The following is an 18,504-nucleotide window of genomic DNA, read 5'->3' as shown; positions in this document are numbered from 1 at the left end:
CCCCCTACAGAGAAGTCTCTGTTTTATTGTTTCATCTGCCCTTGTGAAGGACAATTTGGAGCTATGAGCCTGAAGAACAAAAGCATCATTAAGAGGTAATTCTAGAGTGGAGTGGAATGAGAAGCTGGCAAAGGAAACAGAAAGGTGGGAGGAAAGAGAGAAGGGGCCAGCTTTTCCGAACTACTGCTCTCCTTTCTGGTATAGTCTCTATCCCTTCGCTGGCTCTATCCCTTCCCTGCTCTGTCATGTGAAACAAGTATATATAGTATAAGTAGGCATTTTTTAAAGTTCAAATTCATGTTTCAACTTAAATAAGACATGGTTAATCCGAATTTAGCTAAGTATCTCACAAAAACAGTCTGATGGATTATCTGCAGAAGAGACAGTGCCCCCTTGTGGAGAAAAAGATGTGAACTGCTGGGAAGGAAGCCTCAGATGAGAGGCTATTTTCACCTTTGTCCTACACCCTCCCCTCCCCGGGCCCCCAAATGTGCGATGCTAAAGCCTGGGGTCATTCCTAAAAGCCATAAAGCAGCCACTAGTTAACAAAAGGAAACCAGACTGTTTTCTGTTTGGATAGCAGAAGAAATAAAGAGAGGGCCACAGGGAGATAGGGGAGAGGTAGGGCAGAGGGGGAGATGAAGGCTGAGTGACAGTGGTTGGATCATGGAGTTGGGCGGTAAATATTTCCCCCTGCTGACAAGTGCAGACAGCACAGGCAAAGGCAGTGTTCCTGAGGGTTCATCAAGCACTGAGCAGGGTCCCTGTGTGTCATATGTGAAGAGGGATTTATTATTTTTAGTCCGGCCTACTGGTTCTCCCCAGATTACTTAATCTTGGCATCACTGTCCTAGAAGTTCTCAGTTCTCCAGAAGGCAAACTAAATCACCACTCTTTGGTGTTTTACTTTATTTTAATCACCGTCCAAAGAAGCAGATTTCTATCCCAGGATTTTCTATTACTCATACCTATTTCTTACCCTCTTTCTTCCCTTTCCCACTTCTCTCATTATAGTGACTATAGTTTTCAGCTCCAATGAGAAAGAAACTATCCTATTACCACCTCCCCTGTAGGTCAATTATTAAAACATCCACAATAGCATCTAGAACTTTTAACTATGAAAGGAAAAACACACATGGAAGAATCCGTGAGAAAGAAGAGCTTGGCATAGCCATTGAGAGGAACGGCCTACATGCCCCTGGCCTACACGGGCTCCTCTGCCCAGTCCAGCAGAATTCTGTATGGTATGCGAATTTTCCTTCTTGCCACACATACGAAAAACAAAGGAGACCTAACCTGCCATATCACTCTGAAAGCTGCAATCTCCTGAGTGGGAAAATGGGCTTACATAACAGAATGTAGGAGAGACAAATTGACAACAGCTCTTTGTCTTCTGGAGGTTGAGAGGGACTTGCTGACATCCAACTTGAGTTATCAATGTTTTTATCCTTTAAAACTACAGATAATCTCTGTTTGGAATGAGAGGTCCTGCAACTGTGCATACATGCACATACACACATGCAAAAGATGTCTGGAAGAAATGAAAGATCACATTACATCTCCAAAGGTCTGCACTTTTGTTTCTTCTACATTCCTTTCTCAAGTTTCATCCACGTATATACACGACTGTTTTTTGTGGAGTTTTTTGGTATTGGTCCTGGGGCAGGGCCTGGATGCTGTCCATCCCTGAGTATTTCTGCTCAAGGCTAGTGCTTTACCACTTGAGCCACCTGGTTTTTGGGGTGGTTAACTGGAAATTAAGAGTCTCACAAAATTTTCTTGTTCTAGCTGGCTTTGACCTATGATCCTCAGATCTCAGCCTCCTGAGCAGCTAGGATTACAGACATGAGCCATCACTACCAGGCTGTATGACTTTTTTTTTCTTTTTCTTTTTTTTTTGCCAGTCCTGGGACTTGAAATCTGGGACCTACGCACTATCTCTGAGCTTCTTTTACTCTACCATTTGACCCACAGTGGACAGAGCCACTTCTGGCTTTTTTGAGTAGTTTTTCTTTTTCTTTCTTTCTTTCTTTCTTTTTTTTTTTTAAGGTAAGAATCTCACAGACTTTCCTGCTTGGGCTGGCTTTGAACCACAACCCTCAGATCTTAGCCTCCTGAGTAGCTAGGATTAATTAAATGTAATCCACAGGCACCCAGCTTATATGACTTCTTAATTGCAAAAAGGTTATTCTATGTAAAATTATTAGAAGCAGTCACTTTTTTACTTCAAGTTTCCTTAACTCTCCTACGCAGTATCACTCACTAACACTGAGTCTTGATCTTCTACTATATACCTCAGGGACTGAACTTCCTATACAGATATGCTAGGCCTTGTTGGTGTTCACACAAAAGAATGACTGGCCTGAAACACTGAAGAGGGGCTCATGTACAATGGTGGGGAACTATTTCACACTGGTTAAATAATAGTAAATTAAATCACAGCATTTGTATCCACAAGACAATACATTATCATCACTGTCTGTGTTTATTCTCTGAACAATAAAAATACAACCAGCAACTCTTTCAAGGGGCCTAACAGCAAAAGAAGGTGGATTATGGTTAAGTCCATGATGGAGGAGACCTCAAACTCCAGATACGTTCAGAGGAAACTCAACCAATCCATTCTCTGTTTCACAAAACCAAGTGTCCTCATTCTATGTGCAAAGTATCTTCTGATTTCCTAATACATTTTTTAAAGGCAGCAGTTTCCCTGTTTCTACAATTTCCCAAGTAATTCTTATTAATATAAATCACAGGAGGAAATTAGAACGAAACATGTTATAAACAAAACAGTATTCATTATTCATCTTTCTTTCTGGGAAGTTACACTATAAGGCACTTCACACAGAGCCAAGAAATACTCCCCAAAACCAAGGGTAGTACATGGCTTTTAAACCCTTGCAATAGCTGATACTCACCCAAATACCCAGCACTGCGTCCCTACACGTTTGCATTGCGTGTCGGTCAGGTAAGCATAGTACTGTCTGAAAGAAGAAGAGTTGGAATTTACTAAGTGCTTCTGGAACAAGACACTTCACAATGAAATCACTGTCAGTGAATGTAAAAGCTGCCTGGTCTAGTTCTACTCAAGGAAGCAGAAAGCCAGGCCATTGAAATAGTCCTGTAAGGTATTCGGAATCCTGCCTAAGGTGGGCAGGAGGGAGGGAGTGCAACTTGAAGAACCGCAGTCAGCCAAGATGGTCTTGATCTGGGCCTTCTCTCAGCTTAAAGCCAAAGCAGTCCGGTGGCTAATTCAGCCTCTCTGGAGGTGATTCCTAAAGGTCAACTTTGGGCTCATCAACTGTCTCCTCTGGCACTTCTAGGACAAAGGATGTTGATGGTAATGGGTAAGAAATGCACACTTGGCTCTCTGAAGCCAGAACAGGACCTCAGTTCAGAACACTGTTGACCTTGAGTGTTGATGACAAGAACAGAAAAGGTGTTGAAATGCTGAGCTGCAGCATATAATAACTGTTATGAGCCACAGGTGCCCACCGTAAATTCTCCAGTTGCCACATTCAAAGAGTAAAATTTTCAGTAATACACTATTTAGTCCAGGTGTTAACAGCTCAGGCCTGTAATCCTACTACACTGGAAGCTGAGATTTGAGAATCATGGTTCAAAGGCAGCATGAACAGAAAAGTCTCAAAACTCTTATCCCCAATTAACCAGAAAAAAAAAGCCAGAAGTGGAGGTGTGGCTCAAGCGGTAAAGCACTAACCTTGAGCAAAAAAGCCAAGCAAGAGCGTGGAGGTCTTAAATTTAAGCACCAACACAAAAAATAAGTTTTAATTTTATTTTTGCTAAAGCACCTTGCCAGAGTTACTTATATAACACTGCTCAAAAAACAATGTAAAAGCATAAAAAGTTGTTGATCTTTTGAAGGTTTTGTGTGTGTGTGTGTGTGTGTGTGTGTGTGTGTGTGTGTGTGTCTGTGTGATCCTGAGGTTTCAACTCAGGGCCTAGGCACTGTTCCTGAGCTTCTTGTGCTCAAGGCTAGCACTTTAAGAAAAGTAGTTGGAGGGGGGCCCATCAGCTGCACTAGACATTGATGAAAACAAACTGGGCAGCGATGGGAGGGAGGGAATGAGAGGGAAAGAGGGAGCAGCTTACACTAAGCAAAAGGAAAGAAATGTACATATCAACGGATGTCAAAGAAATAGTTGTATTGTCAAAAGCTCATAGGACTCACAAACATTATAGACCATGATAATGACAATTTGCCTTGTGAAGGTTAAAATGCGTTTGTAACTTTTAATTAAGTATCACTATCTCACAATACTGTGAAAGATGTGAAATTTATGTAATCACTTAATCTCAATAAAAAAATATTTTAAAAAAGAAAAGTGGTTGGTTTTTAAGCAAAAAATGAATTATGTAGGAATCCATAGTTAGTGGCCAAACCTTTGAGCTCTCAAATTCAAAACACTGACTTTTTAGATTTCGTTCTTTGTTTGGAAATACTAACAATGCTGAAATTTCATGATCAACCAGTTGAGGCTTTTTTTTTCTCCTCTCATTGATATACTCTTAATTTTATATAAGAACAACTCCTAGGTGGGCACAGGCTGGTTATTTCAGCACTAGGGAGAGAGAGGCAGGGGAAGATTATAAAGTCAAGGCCAGACTAGGCTATACAGTGAGGCTCTATCTCAAAAACAAAAACAGTTTGCCTAAATTAACAAAATACTTGTGAAGTCTCAAATGAAATGCATTTTAAATCAAGAGAATAACATGTGTTAGACTGGGACTTCAAAGGGCTGCTGGCTTCCAAACTGACACTTCACTGCTTGGTTCAAAATAAAAAGGACACATGGTATTTTGGATGGAATTCCACAGTACTCAGGTATGTCTTAGTTGCTTTGGTTTGTTCAATCTAGGGTCTGGGAGGTTGCTTTTTCATTTTTAAATATAATAATGAGTGGTGACAGGAAGAAATGTTCTATTTGGGGGCTCTGATTCTCCCTAACAAGTGAACTTCTTATGTGGTTGGCAGACATTGAAACATGATGGTGTTTTTCTTTTGGGCAGTATTGGGGTTTTGAACCTCTATCCTCTGGATTTCAGCCTCATGAATAGCTAACAGCTGGCACCAGGACTGAAATGCTAACTCTTAACAGCTTATGTGTCTTTATTCTGATTGGTCCGAGGGCAGTAGTGTTTATAACTAATTGATCACGTTACAGATTTGTGTTCTTCAGCAGCACAAAGAAAGGGCAGATCTTTGGCCTGACCAGAGCGTATACTCCCTAAAACCCAAGGGCTATTTTTTCAATACAAATGAACTGAAACAAGTCAATGTGTTTGGCTTTGAACTGCCCTGGTTTAGTGTCAGTAAGGAACAGTATGTGACACCATCTAGAATAGAGAACGGAAGACTAGGGTGACAGATTGTAAAGGAGTTTTAAAATAATGACTAGTACTGTTACTGTGGCATTGATTATTTACTTTCCTTCCTGAAAGCCCAAGTATGATACCAAGGTCTGATAGCACCATGTTTTCTTCATATTCTGGCTGCATAATTCCTTAGCATAGCTTTTCATGGACATCTACTAGCCAACAGGAGAATGTGGAATGCACTCTTACCTCACTGTGGGAGCCGTGATGCAGCCAATGAAGAGAATCCTACACCAGCTTAAGGGATGGCTGGCCTGGAACACGAAGATGTGTTTCAAGAAGAAGGTATTCAACTCAGTTAGCTGACAAAAAGAGAAGAGATTAGTCATCTGCTGTGTTGTGCTAAATTGTAAGCCTATATCCTCAATAGATACTCTATAGCTAAAAATAAGTCAAGCATCCAAAGCATTTACAGAAAACATCTGGGCTCTCCCGAGGGTTGCTATTCAAACTAGTAAGAGCTATCACATGAGCTCTGCCCAGCCCAGGGCCTGTAGGAGGAGCTGGGGTGCCAGGTGCCAGGAAAGCACATGAGGGCTCAGGACATAAGCTATTTGTCATGTTTACTGTTTTGCATGACTGTCACTTGGGTCATGAGTGATCTGCGAGGATGGTCCTGACAGACATGCTTTCGGCACAGCACAAATCATTTAAATGGGTGCTGTGCAGCGTTACAGAAATTAGGTTAGGTCTAAAAGAAGCCCAACCATGGATAAGTTAGCTTATATCCAAACAAAGCCTGAGATGCATCTCTAAGGAAGGATGAAATGCCCAGGTAGTGGCTGGCACACCTCAGGGATGGACCAGACTTTTGGCCACTTAATGCAGATATTAAATGCAGGTATTAACATTTGGTTCAAGCCCCACCTGGGAACAGTGGTACCGTTCCCCAAGCTTAGCATCACAGTGCAGATCACCACAATGAGCCCTCAGCACATTCTACAATGTGTCTCCTCTACCCAGGGTTCATCTCCACACTTGTAGCAAGGGGCACAGACCACGGGAAGGTCACTGTGCTTTGAAAACACATTGCAATGGAGTGGTAGGTACATTTCAATTACAATGACTTCAAGGACACAAAAAGCAGACATGAGAAATGGAAGCTGCAAGAACTGCTTCTAGGGGTTTCCAAGTTAGCCGGGATAACAGGAGTGAGCCATGGCACCTGACCCAAATTTTTGATGATTCTGAAAAGATCCTTTAATCAAAAGCTAGTTTTCTTTGGTAAGTCTCCAAAAGTTGCACAAATACCTTGGGGACAGGAGGCTCAATACAAAAAAAGGCTGTCTCTAGAAAACAGAGATGTTTTCAGAGATATGAGAATCCTTTTGGCTATCTGGATTACTTACATTATGTAATAGCACATTTCAAAGTACAGCTCCTCTCTGCTGGGACAGCTCTCTGTAGGACCTACATCCTAAAGGCCCCACTCCCTATTCCCACAGATATCTGAGAGCCAATTTTGCTCTTTATACATTGCCCAGAGTGTAATGCCCAATTCTGAACATCAAGCACTAAATCAGAATGGTTTAAAAAAAAATACTCAGGCTGGAGATGGAGCTCAATGGTAGATCACTTGCCTAGCATGACAAGGCTCTGGATATGATCCCCTGAAGTGCAAAAATTAAAAGCAAGTAAAAATTAAAGCTAGGCACCAGTGGCTCACGCCTATAATCCTAGCCACTCAGGAAGCTGAGATATGAAGACTGCAATTCAAAGCCAACCGGGGCAGGAAAGTCTGTGAGACTTAATTTTTTAAACACCAGAAAATCAGAGCCTTGAGCTGAAGAGCTGAGGGACAGTGCCCAGACCCAGAGTTCAAGCCCCACAACTGACAAAAAACAAAACAAAAAATTTGTCTGTTCGTGTGTGTGTGTGTGTGTGTGTGTGTGTGTGTGTGTGTGTGTGTGTGTGTGTGTGTGTGTGCTGGTATGAGGACTTGTCTGTTCGTGTGTGTGTGTGTGTGTGTGTGTGTGTGTGTGTGTGTGTGTGCTGGTATGAGGACTTATAGTCAAGGTTTGAGTACTATTCCTTAGCTTTTTTTACTCAAGGCTGGTGCTCTTCTACTACTTGAGCCACAGCTTCACCTCTGGCTTTTGGGCAGCTAACTGGCGTCTCATAGACATTGCTGCCCAGGCTGGCTTTAAATTGTGATTCTCAGATCTTGGCCTCTGAGTAACTAGGATTACAGATATGAGTCACTGTGCCTAGTTTTGAAAACGATCTGAAAAACAATGAAAAGCAATCCAATGCTTAATTCCTTGCATGATGTTTTGTGGGTACTCATCTTTTTCTGGTTTGTAATTCAAAGACTGATATTTTACAATATCACATAAACAAAGATTTAGGCTTAATTATTCCATATACCAGCTACAGAGTAGGATTATCTTGTAAACATCTAGCTGGCATGATAGATGTAAACCACCATTAACTCTAAATTTCCAGAAGTTTTTTGATTGCTTTTTACCCCATAGCTATGGGCATCTGAAAAAAATTACCTGCCAGATGATCATAAAAAGGTATATTCCAGCCACTCTCTGAAAAGAAGATTTGGGGTCAAACCACCTAACATAGGTCCAGCTAGCAGGTGTGAATTGTAACACCGCACGCTTGATCTTGCCGGTGGTAGTGTGGATGTCCCTGAAAGGGAAGAATGGCTCCAATGAAAATCCACAGAGACAAGAGAAATACAAAGACAAGGGAAATACAAACAGCAAGGAAAAACATGTGTATTGAGAATATTCTAGCAAATGCTCAAATAGAAGAGTGTCTTTTCTATTTGCACAGCCCAAAGCAAGGTGCTGCTCTTCACAAGTAAAGAAGGTGACAGAGACACACCCAAGAGGGGAACACTTCAGTGCTGACAGGCAGGGTCCAGAGCTGTCATTAGTGTCAGGAGTCAGGAGAGATCTTCATTTGTGAATTGGAATTCACCTAGGAGCCTGGCTGTCCACAAAGATTAAATGACTTCTCATTGCTTGGCTGTCTTCTAGCGGGGGTGTTAGGTAAAAGGATACTTGCTCTATCCACATACCTCAGATCACCACATCCTTATTTCTTCCCCATACTTTGGGAGTTGACAAACAGTAACATTTAGCGTTTCAACTGTAATCGTAACAATCATTCAGTAAAAAGTTTCATATGCCCAAGACAGAAACAAATAGTCCCATGGTTTACCCAGACTAGCTTTGAAAGCTTCAGAGCTGAGTGGAGATTCTAGCTCTTGCATATTAGGTCAGGAGAGCTGATATCCAAGGTAAGTATCATTTAATACCTGGTATTAAATTCAATTAATGTTTATGCAAAGGGTTTTTATATCTCAGACAGTAGGCTAAGTACTAAAGGCAGATGACAAACCTTTTCTTTAAAAGGGAAAGAACATAGCAGTAAAAGAAACAAGTTCTAGTCTTTTATACCTCTGCCTTCTAAACATAAGGATATATGGGGAAATATCACAGTAAAAAGATTTGCGGCCCAATGGCAAAAAAAATGAAAAGTGTGAAAGCCCTCTATGTTATGTATTTATTTTTATGCCAGCCCTGAGGCTTGAACTCAGGGCCTGGGTACTGTCTCTGAATTCTTTTGCTCAAGGCTAGTGCTGTTCTAATTGAACCACAGCTCCACTTCTGGCTTTTTTGGGTACTTAATTGGAGATAAGAGTCTCGTGGAGTTTCCTGCCCAGGCTGGCATCAAACTAGGATCCTCGGATCTCAGCCAGAGTAGCTAAGATTACAGGCATGAGCCACCAATGCCCAGCCAAGCCCTGTATTTTAAAATGGTAAATGCACAAGAAAAGACCTAGAAAACAGAAAATAGAGATATGACACATATCAGATGCAGAGTATTTAATACAATGAAGAGGTTAATTTAATTTAAATTCATCTATAGTCATTTGCATATTTAATGGGATTTCAAATGAAACTTTTTCATTATAGTCATTGGGCTTCTAATTTGGAGTCTTGACAAAATGATTCTGATGTTGAATATGAAGCATGAATGTAAAAAAAAAATGGGAAGGATTTTATCATGTTGAGAAGGTCAGCCTGGTACAAATATGGATCCCATAGCTTGCTAGCTATCTGATCATCAGGAAAATCACTAAACTTGAGCTTCAGTATCACTCTCCTTGAGACAAAGAGAATTGTAGTGTTGGCCTTCAGGACTGATGTCTTATCACATACTGCCTTAGAAAATATGAAGAAATCTGTTCAAGACAGTATCATAAGAATGAATTATTAATACAAGGATGGGAAAAATTAGTTAGCTATGGCAATAAGTGTGAAGTGAAATCTCGCCCTTACAGCACATGCAGAAATAAATTTGAGGAATATCAAGTGAGTTACTTATAAGAATAAGAACAATAATAATAAAAAAAAAGATACCACTATTAAAGATTAGAAGAAAATATAGGTTCACATTACCTAATAAAAGAATAAAAATTTTTGGAGTATTAACTTAAAAATCTACCACATAATGAATTAAAAAGAAAATTCTAAAGTGAAAAATAAAGCTACAAATTGTTAATATCCCAGAACTTTAAAAAGGAGTGCTAAGAGAAATAAATATTAGATTAGAAATCCATTATCACACCATTTTATATAGGATCAAGTTGACTAAAATTTTTAAAAATTCAAGGAAACAGTGAATGGAAACACAGACACACAAATAGTAGGTAAAAATATAAACTGTGTACCATGGTTCTAAGAATTTGGTTACAAAAAATGATACACACAAAGATATATGTCTAAGAATTTTCATTGTAGCCTTCTTATAGAAGTAAAAAAAAAACCTTGAAAGAACAAATGAACCATAAAGGAAATGAGTTTGTCTATATGTTGAGATATTACAAGCATTGTAAAATCATTTTTCAGAACAATATAGTATAACATGGGGCAATGCTCATATTTTAAATTAAACTTTTAAATGTGGTGAAAACAATTACTATTTTCATGATCACTTCCATGCTTCTCTTCTTTATCAAATGGCAGATTCCTGTCATAAACTGGGAAGCAAGGGGGAGCAAGCAGAATAAAGTAACAACAGTGACTTGTGTTGCTCTCCTTGGAAATAGGGAAGATGAGTATAATTAAGTGTCTTCCCAAAGTGAGTGAGCAACAAGAAGGATGAGTAGCTTGGTCCCCAGAAATGGACTGAATCCTAGGTAAAGAGATCAAGGAGTAGGTGCATGGTCACAAGCCTTGGGTACCTGGGAAGATCGGAAGCTCCTCCCTCACAGCCCACGGACATACAATTTGTCCTAAAGACCAGAAAAAGCCACCACAGGGGGTAACACTCAAGCATTAGAGTGAGAAAGGTTGGGATGGGAAGGAGGGCTTCCCTTAGGGACCAGAGACTAATTAATCCAAGGACACAGGCTGAGGCAAATAGAAATCAAAGGGAAGGGACAGACTTGAGAATTACTTTGAAATTAAGGAAGTCTTGAATCCTCTACATATACAGGATGAGAAAGAGGAAAGTTGTAACAGGATAGCATTTTCTGGGTGAATGGTTGAAATTAGGATTACAGTTATTTGTTAGTTCCAATTGCTAATGTGGAATTTATTCCTTATCATCAAAGACCCCACCTAAGATCACTCCTCACAAAGCACTTCAACATGTTAGGCAACAGTGTGAATAACCCTGAAAAGAAGAGGAAGAGGACTCACTTGAAGCTCGCCCAGTGGTAAGTCCTCATCTCTAAGAACCGGCAGACGACCATGCCCAGCCAGATGCCGCCTCCATTGCACAACAGGATATCTAGAATGACTTGGTCCCACCAGCACTCCGCGAAATTGGGCAGAAGATGCATGAAGAAAAGCTGAGGAACACAAGAGAAGATTGTTGGGGGAAAATAAAAATAAAAAAGCAAAACTGGGATGCCACGCAGAATGCCACATTTCCTTCCAATCACACATGGTTTTAGCAAGTGTTCTTTCCTCTCCCACCCCTCTCTATGTTCAAAGTCTGTAATCCGAGTCTTGCAGATGGTTTGCAAACAATGTGTATCCCAACAGCTTTCTTTACTTGACACTGGGCTTAAAAACAAAAACAAAAACAAAAAACAATAGTGCCTCTTAAAAAAGTGTATGTACCCAACAACAAAGTACTGGCACAATCCTCAAAATGAGCAGCTTGAGAGAATTCAAGCTGTGCATTTTGGAAATATTCCATACATTTGTGGGTAAACCAGTGAGTGAACTGCAAAAGCAGAAGGGTTGTCCCTGATTCGAAATGAAGGCAACTGAGCGTAACAGGACATCTCCCACAGACTGATGACATTATTTTTATTAGGCGTACACGATGTGCACCGTGGTAAGACAGAAGGAAGTCAAGGTTGCTGATCTCAAGGGGTAAAGTCAGATGTGTACCCAAAGAACTACAAATCACAAACTAGGCTTGACTCAAGCAAGTATTACAAGAGTGGCGTGTATAGAGAAAGCTGGGGCAAAAGAGATTCATTTATAAGTAAAGTTGAAAAGGCTTCTTGAAGGAAGACATATTGAAGTGGGAAGATTAAAATCAGAAATGACTGATTTCAAAAGGCACTTAGGGAATAAGAACATTCCAGAAAGAGGAACAGGAAGATTACTTTTAGGAACTTTCTGTTCTCTAAAAAGAAAGTGTATCTGAGCTGTGTGCAGAGCAGCATGACCTGCTGTGTGAAGGCCTAATTTAAGAAGGTGAAACTAGAAAGACCATGCCAGAAGATTCTCTGGAAAGAAATGACTCTTGTCATCACAGACCTCTTAAGTAATAGAATAAATACCGCAAAGTCAAACTAGTATCCATGAAACCATTTTGCAAGCTATAAGCAAAAGATAAATATAAGGTTTCCTTCTCAAGGTGCATACTGCTGAGAAGCTCCAAGTCAGCGATGGCAGGTGATAGATAGCTCATAGCTACATTCTTCACTAGTGGAAGCACTGGGTGAAGAGCTGACCAGACCCATGGGGTACATTCCCAGGAACTAAGTCACAGGGAAGATCTGGGGATCTGGACCTAATGAGGAAGCAGGATACTGAAGGAGAAGCCAGCAACATGTTTTCTGAACCAAATCTATGAATGACCAGGAAGGATACTCTCTAGTCCAGTAGCTCTCTGGAAGGTACTAGATTCTAGTGTAAGATAGGCATTGAGAACCAATGTGAGGAGTTGGAACTGTGTTCATTCACTCAGAAGGAATTGTCTGTGGTATGTAAGGAAGAGGGGGCAGGATTGAACATGGATCTGGCTAATGTAGGGGTGGGGAGAGTGTTTCTTCAGATTCTGAGCCCTGGAGGCACAGGCTAGTAGGTGAGGAGCACAGATGAGACTTGACTTTACTTGGCTGAGGGCTTCTGTGGGGAAAATCCCAAGGTCTTCAAAATAGAGAAAGCAAAGATGGCTGGACTGCAGGAGTTCCGTGAGGCTGGGCAGAGAGGCAGTGCCCAACTCCCCACAAACCTCAAAGGCTGTCTCAAAGTCTGGATTTTGTTTTAAGAGCCAAGGACAATTAATTGCTCAAGAGCTTCTAGGAGGAGGAGGTCTTCATCTGAGGCCTGAGAAGATCTGCTTTGGCCACAAAGAGTATTCAGACAAGCACTGTAGACAAGACATAATGGAGGATCAGATGCAAGTGAGAGAAGATTTTGATGGACTTTACAGGTATAACCTGGGGACCACAACACGAAGGGGAACAAGGGCAGATGGGATGGCAGAATGTCTAATCTGAAGGGTGGGTAAGATGGAGCAAAAATAGGCAATGGTGGCTGAGGTCCAAGTGCATTGCCTAAAGTCATGTGGTGACTGAGTGAAGAGAAGGCTTGGTCTCTAAGGCAGAATGTGGTGTAAGGGCAGGAATGCAGGCTTTGCAAGCAGATTGCAAGCCTGGCTAACACTGACCTGTATGACAAGTATAATACATTGCTGTCTTGGCGCCTTTTTTTTTTGGTATATGAAAATTTGTATATGAAAGGTGTTGAGCAGTGAGTTGGAAGGGTTGGACCGTATCTTCTCAAAATTCTTAATGTCTAATTGCTCAGAAGTGAATTAATTTGGAAGTGGAGTCATTGCAGAGGTCTCATGGAGTAGAGTAAGTCACTTATCCATTCTGACTGCTGTCTGTATATACAGAACACCAGGGAGGCTAGTCATGAATGCAGCAATCTTGGTGATGCCACTACAAGTCCAGGAAGGCCAAAGATCAACAACAAACTATGAGAAGGCAGGAGACGTCACTGGAAAGTCTCCAAAACAGTCTTCAAAGGGAAGTGGTCTTGCCAGCAGTGACCTTAGACTCTCAGTTTCTAACATGGTGAAAGGTACATTGACAGAAGACATCTAAGGAATACACTTCTCTAAGTTAGGGTCTAGACAGTGATTGACACCAAGAATTATACTATATATCTGTTGCTTGGGGCTGATTAATAATGACAGAAAACTGAACAATAATGATTTTGTTTTCCATTTGTGCTGGTCTTGAGACTTAAATGCAGAGCCTAGGTACTGTCCCTGAGCTTTTGTGCTCAAGGCTAGCACTCTACCACTTGAGCCACAGCTTCATTTGTTCCCTCCCCCCACTCCCCCCTTTGGTAGCTAAACAAGGGTGTCATGGACTTTCCAGCCTGGTCTGGCTTTAAACTGTGATCCTCAGATTTCAGTCTCCTGGGTAGCATGACCACAGGTATGAACCACTAGCATGGCCTCCAAATTTCATTTTGCTAAAATTCTCAAAAATATATCTCTTGCACTAGTTAAATAAGACAAACCTTTGATCACAGATAATGGAGTATATTGGGAAGCCATTTTTCAGTGAGAAAATTATCTTTGGATGCCCTTATAATTCCTGAACACCTTGTTCCATTTCTCCCAAACTGGAAACTAGTATTTGGGCAAAATGACTTACATATATACAGAAGTCCTCCTATTTATTTATCTCACTTGGGATTTTAACTCCATTCTTTAGCTTGATTTCATAGAAATGAAAATATTCTTTAAGATTTATGGCATCAAGGCAGACTTAAGTAAGTGAGGATTTTGTTTAGTTTTCTTTTTTATGAAAAAGGTATTCTGGCTAGATGCTGGTGGCTCACATCTGAATTCCTAGCTACTCAGGAGGGTGTGATCTGAGGATCTCGGTTCAAAGCCAGCCCAGGCAGTAAAGTCCATGATACCCTATCTCCACTTAACCACCAGAAAACCGGAAGTAGACCTATGGCTCAAAGTGGTAGAGCACTAGTTCAGCAACAGTGCCCAGGCCCTAAGTTCAAGCCCCACAACCACCACCACTAACAACAAAAAGTATCCAATGTTCTTATAGGATGGTAAGTAGAGTTTTGAATCCCAGTGCTGGAGAGAGGACTGCCTGTTATCTGCCCACTCTGCCTCCTATACACATAAATTGTAGAATGGAGTCCAGAAACGTCCCAGGCCATTTCTTACCTCAGTCAGCTCCCAAGTGATACTGATTGTCCAGCAGAGGCCGTAGCTGCGGATCAACAAGGCCTTCATGGCCCAACCCCAGAAATGCCCAAAGGCAAATATATCAAAGTGGCTGACAATCCTCTCCCAGGTGATCACGTGGCAGTTCACAGCATACTCCTGTTGAACAGAGAAAAAACGGAAAATGAACAGAATTGCAGAAACCAACTTCCTCCCAGGATTTAGGTGTGGAATCAAAGAACTCACAAGATCTGACACCAAGTTTATATATATTGTTGAATTTATGTGTTTATTTGTGTGTGTGTGTTTGTGTGTGTGTGTATATGTGTGTGAGTGTGTGTGTGTGTGTGTGTCTGTCTGTCTGTCTGTCTGTCTGTCTGTCTGTCTGTTACTAGGACCCCACTTACTAGGGCTTGGACTCAGGGTCTTTTATGCTCCAGGCTGATGTTCTACCACTTGAGTCACACTCCCACTTTCTACCCTCTTTGGTATTTAATTGGAGATACAAGTCTCACAGACTTTTCTGTCTGGGCTGGCTTCAAACGTGGATCCTCAGATTTCAGCCTCTTGAGTAGTTAGGATTACAGATAAGAGTTACCAGTACCTGATTTTTAAGAAAGTTTTAAAACAAGATTCATGGAGAATATGAGCAAGTATTAGAATTTACATATAATTACTTGGCTCTGAATTGCAATGCTGGGCTAGAATGAGAAGTAAAATAATTTTACAAAGTCTCAAGGCATTTTGAAGAAGTCACATTACACAGACCACTTGTCTGGCCACAAGGCAAGTAAGGGAAAGCCAGTTACAGAAATATAAAGAATTCCAGTAGATAAAGAAATTTAACATGTTTTTCTAAAGATTATGATTTAAAGAGGAGGTCATAATAAACTTTTTAAGTTGAGTACCAAAGAATGAAAATAATGGGGGGGGGTAAATGTTACATAGAACTCTGAGGAAAACGCAAAGCTTGAAATGCTCTACTGGAAGCGCAGAACTGCCATCATTCCACCTTCAGAGATAGGAAGAAAACAGAATTCCCCACCTAAAAATACATCAGCTTCTACAGAATTCAAATACTAGAAAATTCTAAGGCTTTAAAACAAATTTGGTTCCATCTTCTTGTTTTGACTATGACATATATTTCTCACTAATTTTAAATCTCCATATACTTACAAAAGTAGATACCTTTGGATTATAGGACAATACACATTTCAAGGCAATCTCTTCCTTTCATATCCTTTCTTCTCAAAACAAATCTGATAGTAAGCGTTGGGAAAGATCTACCTATTATCAACCCAAATAGAAAAAAAATTCCTACAAAGTGTGCCAGGCTCAAAATCTAGAAGTAACACTTTCTGAGAGAAGAAAAGAGTAAGTGCTTCCCATTCTCTTCTGAATCCTACCATATCTGATCTCCTTCTCTGATAGAGGGCATTGCAGTTTGCACAGCTAGAAGGACTTACTTTTTTAAATCTACCTCCGAAAAGTGGCGGGATGGGAAATTACTATGTGTAAGTGGGAAATCTAGAGAAAATGAGAGAAGATTTAATAAGAGTAAGTCAAAGCTTAAAACACACAAACAGCACTGCATTGCAGAGATTCTCAGATTCTCAACAGTATTTTCCTGTCACAGGGACTCCCAGGCTGATGCATGAACATCCTAGCGCAGGCCATATATCAAGGCAAAGAAAGTAACAAGGTGCCACTATCCTCAAATTTCTCAACCTCCCTTCCCTCTCCCTGCTTTGGAATAGGAGGCTCAGAGGCTAGACCAGGACATAGGGTCAAGACTGGGGATATCTACTGTCAGATTACTCTCAACATAGGCTAGAGGTGGTTTTGGGAGGGCCATGACACTTCTACACTTCAATTACAGGAGGTCATTTAAAAATATAAAGAGCCAGTGGTATATACTAATATTAGAATTATTAACAAGCAGATGTTAATGACCTGAGGTCCTGGTCCTGGGAAAGGCTTAGGGGATACTACAATTTATAGCTGTCTCTTGGTCTCCTGGTGACCAGTGCCAGGATACCCCAGGATACTAAAATCCATGGATGCTTAAGTCTCTTATACAAAATGTGCACATTTTTTATACATATCCTTTCTATACTTCAAATTATCTCCAGAGTACTTCTCATCTAAAGAAGTACTAGAAATACAAATGCTTTCTAAATAGCTACAACTGTTTTGCTGGAGAAATAATCCAAGAGAAACATTGTTTCTAAGTATCTGTGAGCTACAGTAGGATGACTCCATGGATGCTCAGCCCAGACACAGAGGTCCAGCAGTAGTAGAGCCCAATAGCTTCCCACAGCACAAGTCTAAGAACCTGAAGAAAGAGGTACCTGGAAATGGGCTGAGTAGTCAGGTATATGACTTAATGGTAAGTAAAGATGATGCTGCCACCTGTCCTCCTGCTAATCCTGCTGGCTCCACCCTCTTCTCCATAGATAACACTGCAGTGTTCACATTTTTGCAATGGCTTTCTAAAGTTGTAACATGTTTCAGAGATATAATAAAGTACAGATGATACTGTAACATATACCTGGATAATGACCTTCAGCTTAACACTATAAAGATGTTTCACTAGTTACCCCGTGTCTACTTTTGTTGTGTGTGTGTGTGTGTGTGTGTGTGTGTGTGTGTGTGTGTGTGTGTGTGCGCACATGTGCTTGAACTCAGGGCCTCCTGTTCTCCCTTAGTCTCTTTGCTCAAGGTAGGCTCAACATACTCCCACTTAAGCTTTTTGGTGGTTAACTGGAGATAAGTGTCTCAAAGACTTTCCTGTCTGGGCTGGCTTTCAACATCAATCCTCAGATTTTAGCCTCTTAAGTAGCTAGGATTACAGGCATGAACCATCAGTGCCTGGCAGAATACATATTTTTTTTAAATACAATAAGAACTATGCTTGACTTATTTTGTGTTGGGGATCCAACCCAGGCTTCATTCATGCCAAAGCAGACTGTACCAATGAGCACACCTTCAGCCAGAATCGTTATTTTAGAAAGAAGCAAACTGTCCAACTATTAAAAATTCCCTACCACCATTTTAATTTATAACAAATTTTAAGGACAAAGGGAGTATGAATTTCAGTGGCCAGAGTTATCAAGGTAAGTGGGTATCAGGGTGAAGGATACAGAGAACAGATACCCCAGGACCTGAGCCACAGACTCTCAGTCTTGTACCAACAACTTTTTTTCTACAAGTCCTGCAATGTAGAAAGCATTTCTCCACAGAAAAGTGTAAAAACGACCTGCAGAAAGTAAAAACTGATGAGGGAGAGAGAACAGGCCATTCCAGCTCCAATCAGACCTCTAGAAGCATCTAATACACTCATGCTTTGCTTAGTTTGGCAAGAAGAAGTAGGTATTATGGGAGACTAGATTTCAGAAGCCAGTTGCAGTTATAATTGTGACACTTAGATGTTCCTGTGATAAGAGATTACTAAGAGAGCTAGAGGTCAAGTACGTTATTGGATCCAGCCTCTTTCTCGCAGCTGGGGGAACTGGATCAACAGGGCACCAGCACAACCATCTGCAAGTTGGTTTGCTTTGAAATATGATCACTTTTGCTCAAAGGCCTAAAAATGATGCCTGGGAAAATATTTTATCTGGAATATCGTCCTCCCAATTTCAATTTTCAAAGGCTCTTGCGAATATGCTAGTACTTTTTATAATTGTA

General features: G+C 40.8%; 1 protein-coding gene across 1 annotated transcript in view; it reads right to left on the bottom strand.

Moving 5' to 3' along the window:
* Ptdss1 (phosphatidylserine synthase 1) overlaps positions 1-18,504 on the bottom strand; it is a 54,785-nt gene that overhangs the window by 11,886 nt on the left and 24,395 nt on the right. The window contains exons 5-9 of the mRNA XM_069991110.1: positions 14,818-14,976; positions 11,064-11,215; positions 7,896-8,037; positions 5,587-5,699; positions 2,919-2,984 (exon numbers count right to left, since the gene is read on the bottom strand). Of these exons, the coding sequence (XP_069847211.1) occupies positions 2,919-2,984; positions 5,587-5,699; positions 7,896-8,037; positions 11,064-11,215; positions 14,818-14,976 (632 nt within the window). The remainder of the gene's footprint in view (positions 1-2,918; positions 2,985-5,586; positions 5,700-7,895; positions 8,038-11,063; positions 11,216-14,817; positions 14,977-18,504) is intronic.

This window comes from Dipodomys merriami, unplaced genomic scaffold (assembly GCF_024711535.1).
Source record: "Dipodomys merriami isolate MVZ:Mamm:240054 unplaced genomic scaffold, mDipMer1.0.p SCAF_4, whole genome shotgun sequence".
NCBI classification, from domain to species: Eukaryota; Metazoa; Chordata; class Mammalia; order Rodentia; family Heteromyidae; genus Dipodomys; species Dipodomys merriami.
Note: the sequence above shows the minus strand (reverse complement) of the source record. Positions and strands in the feature narration are given on the sequence as shown.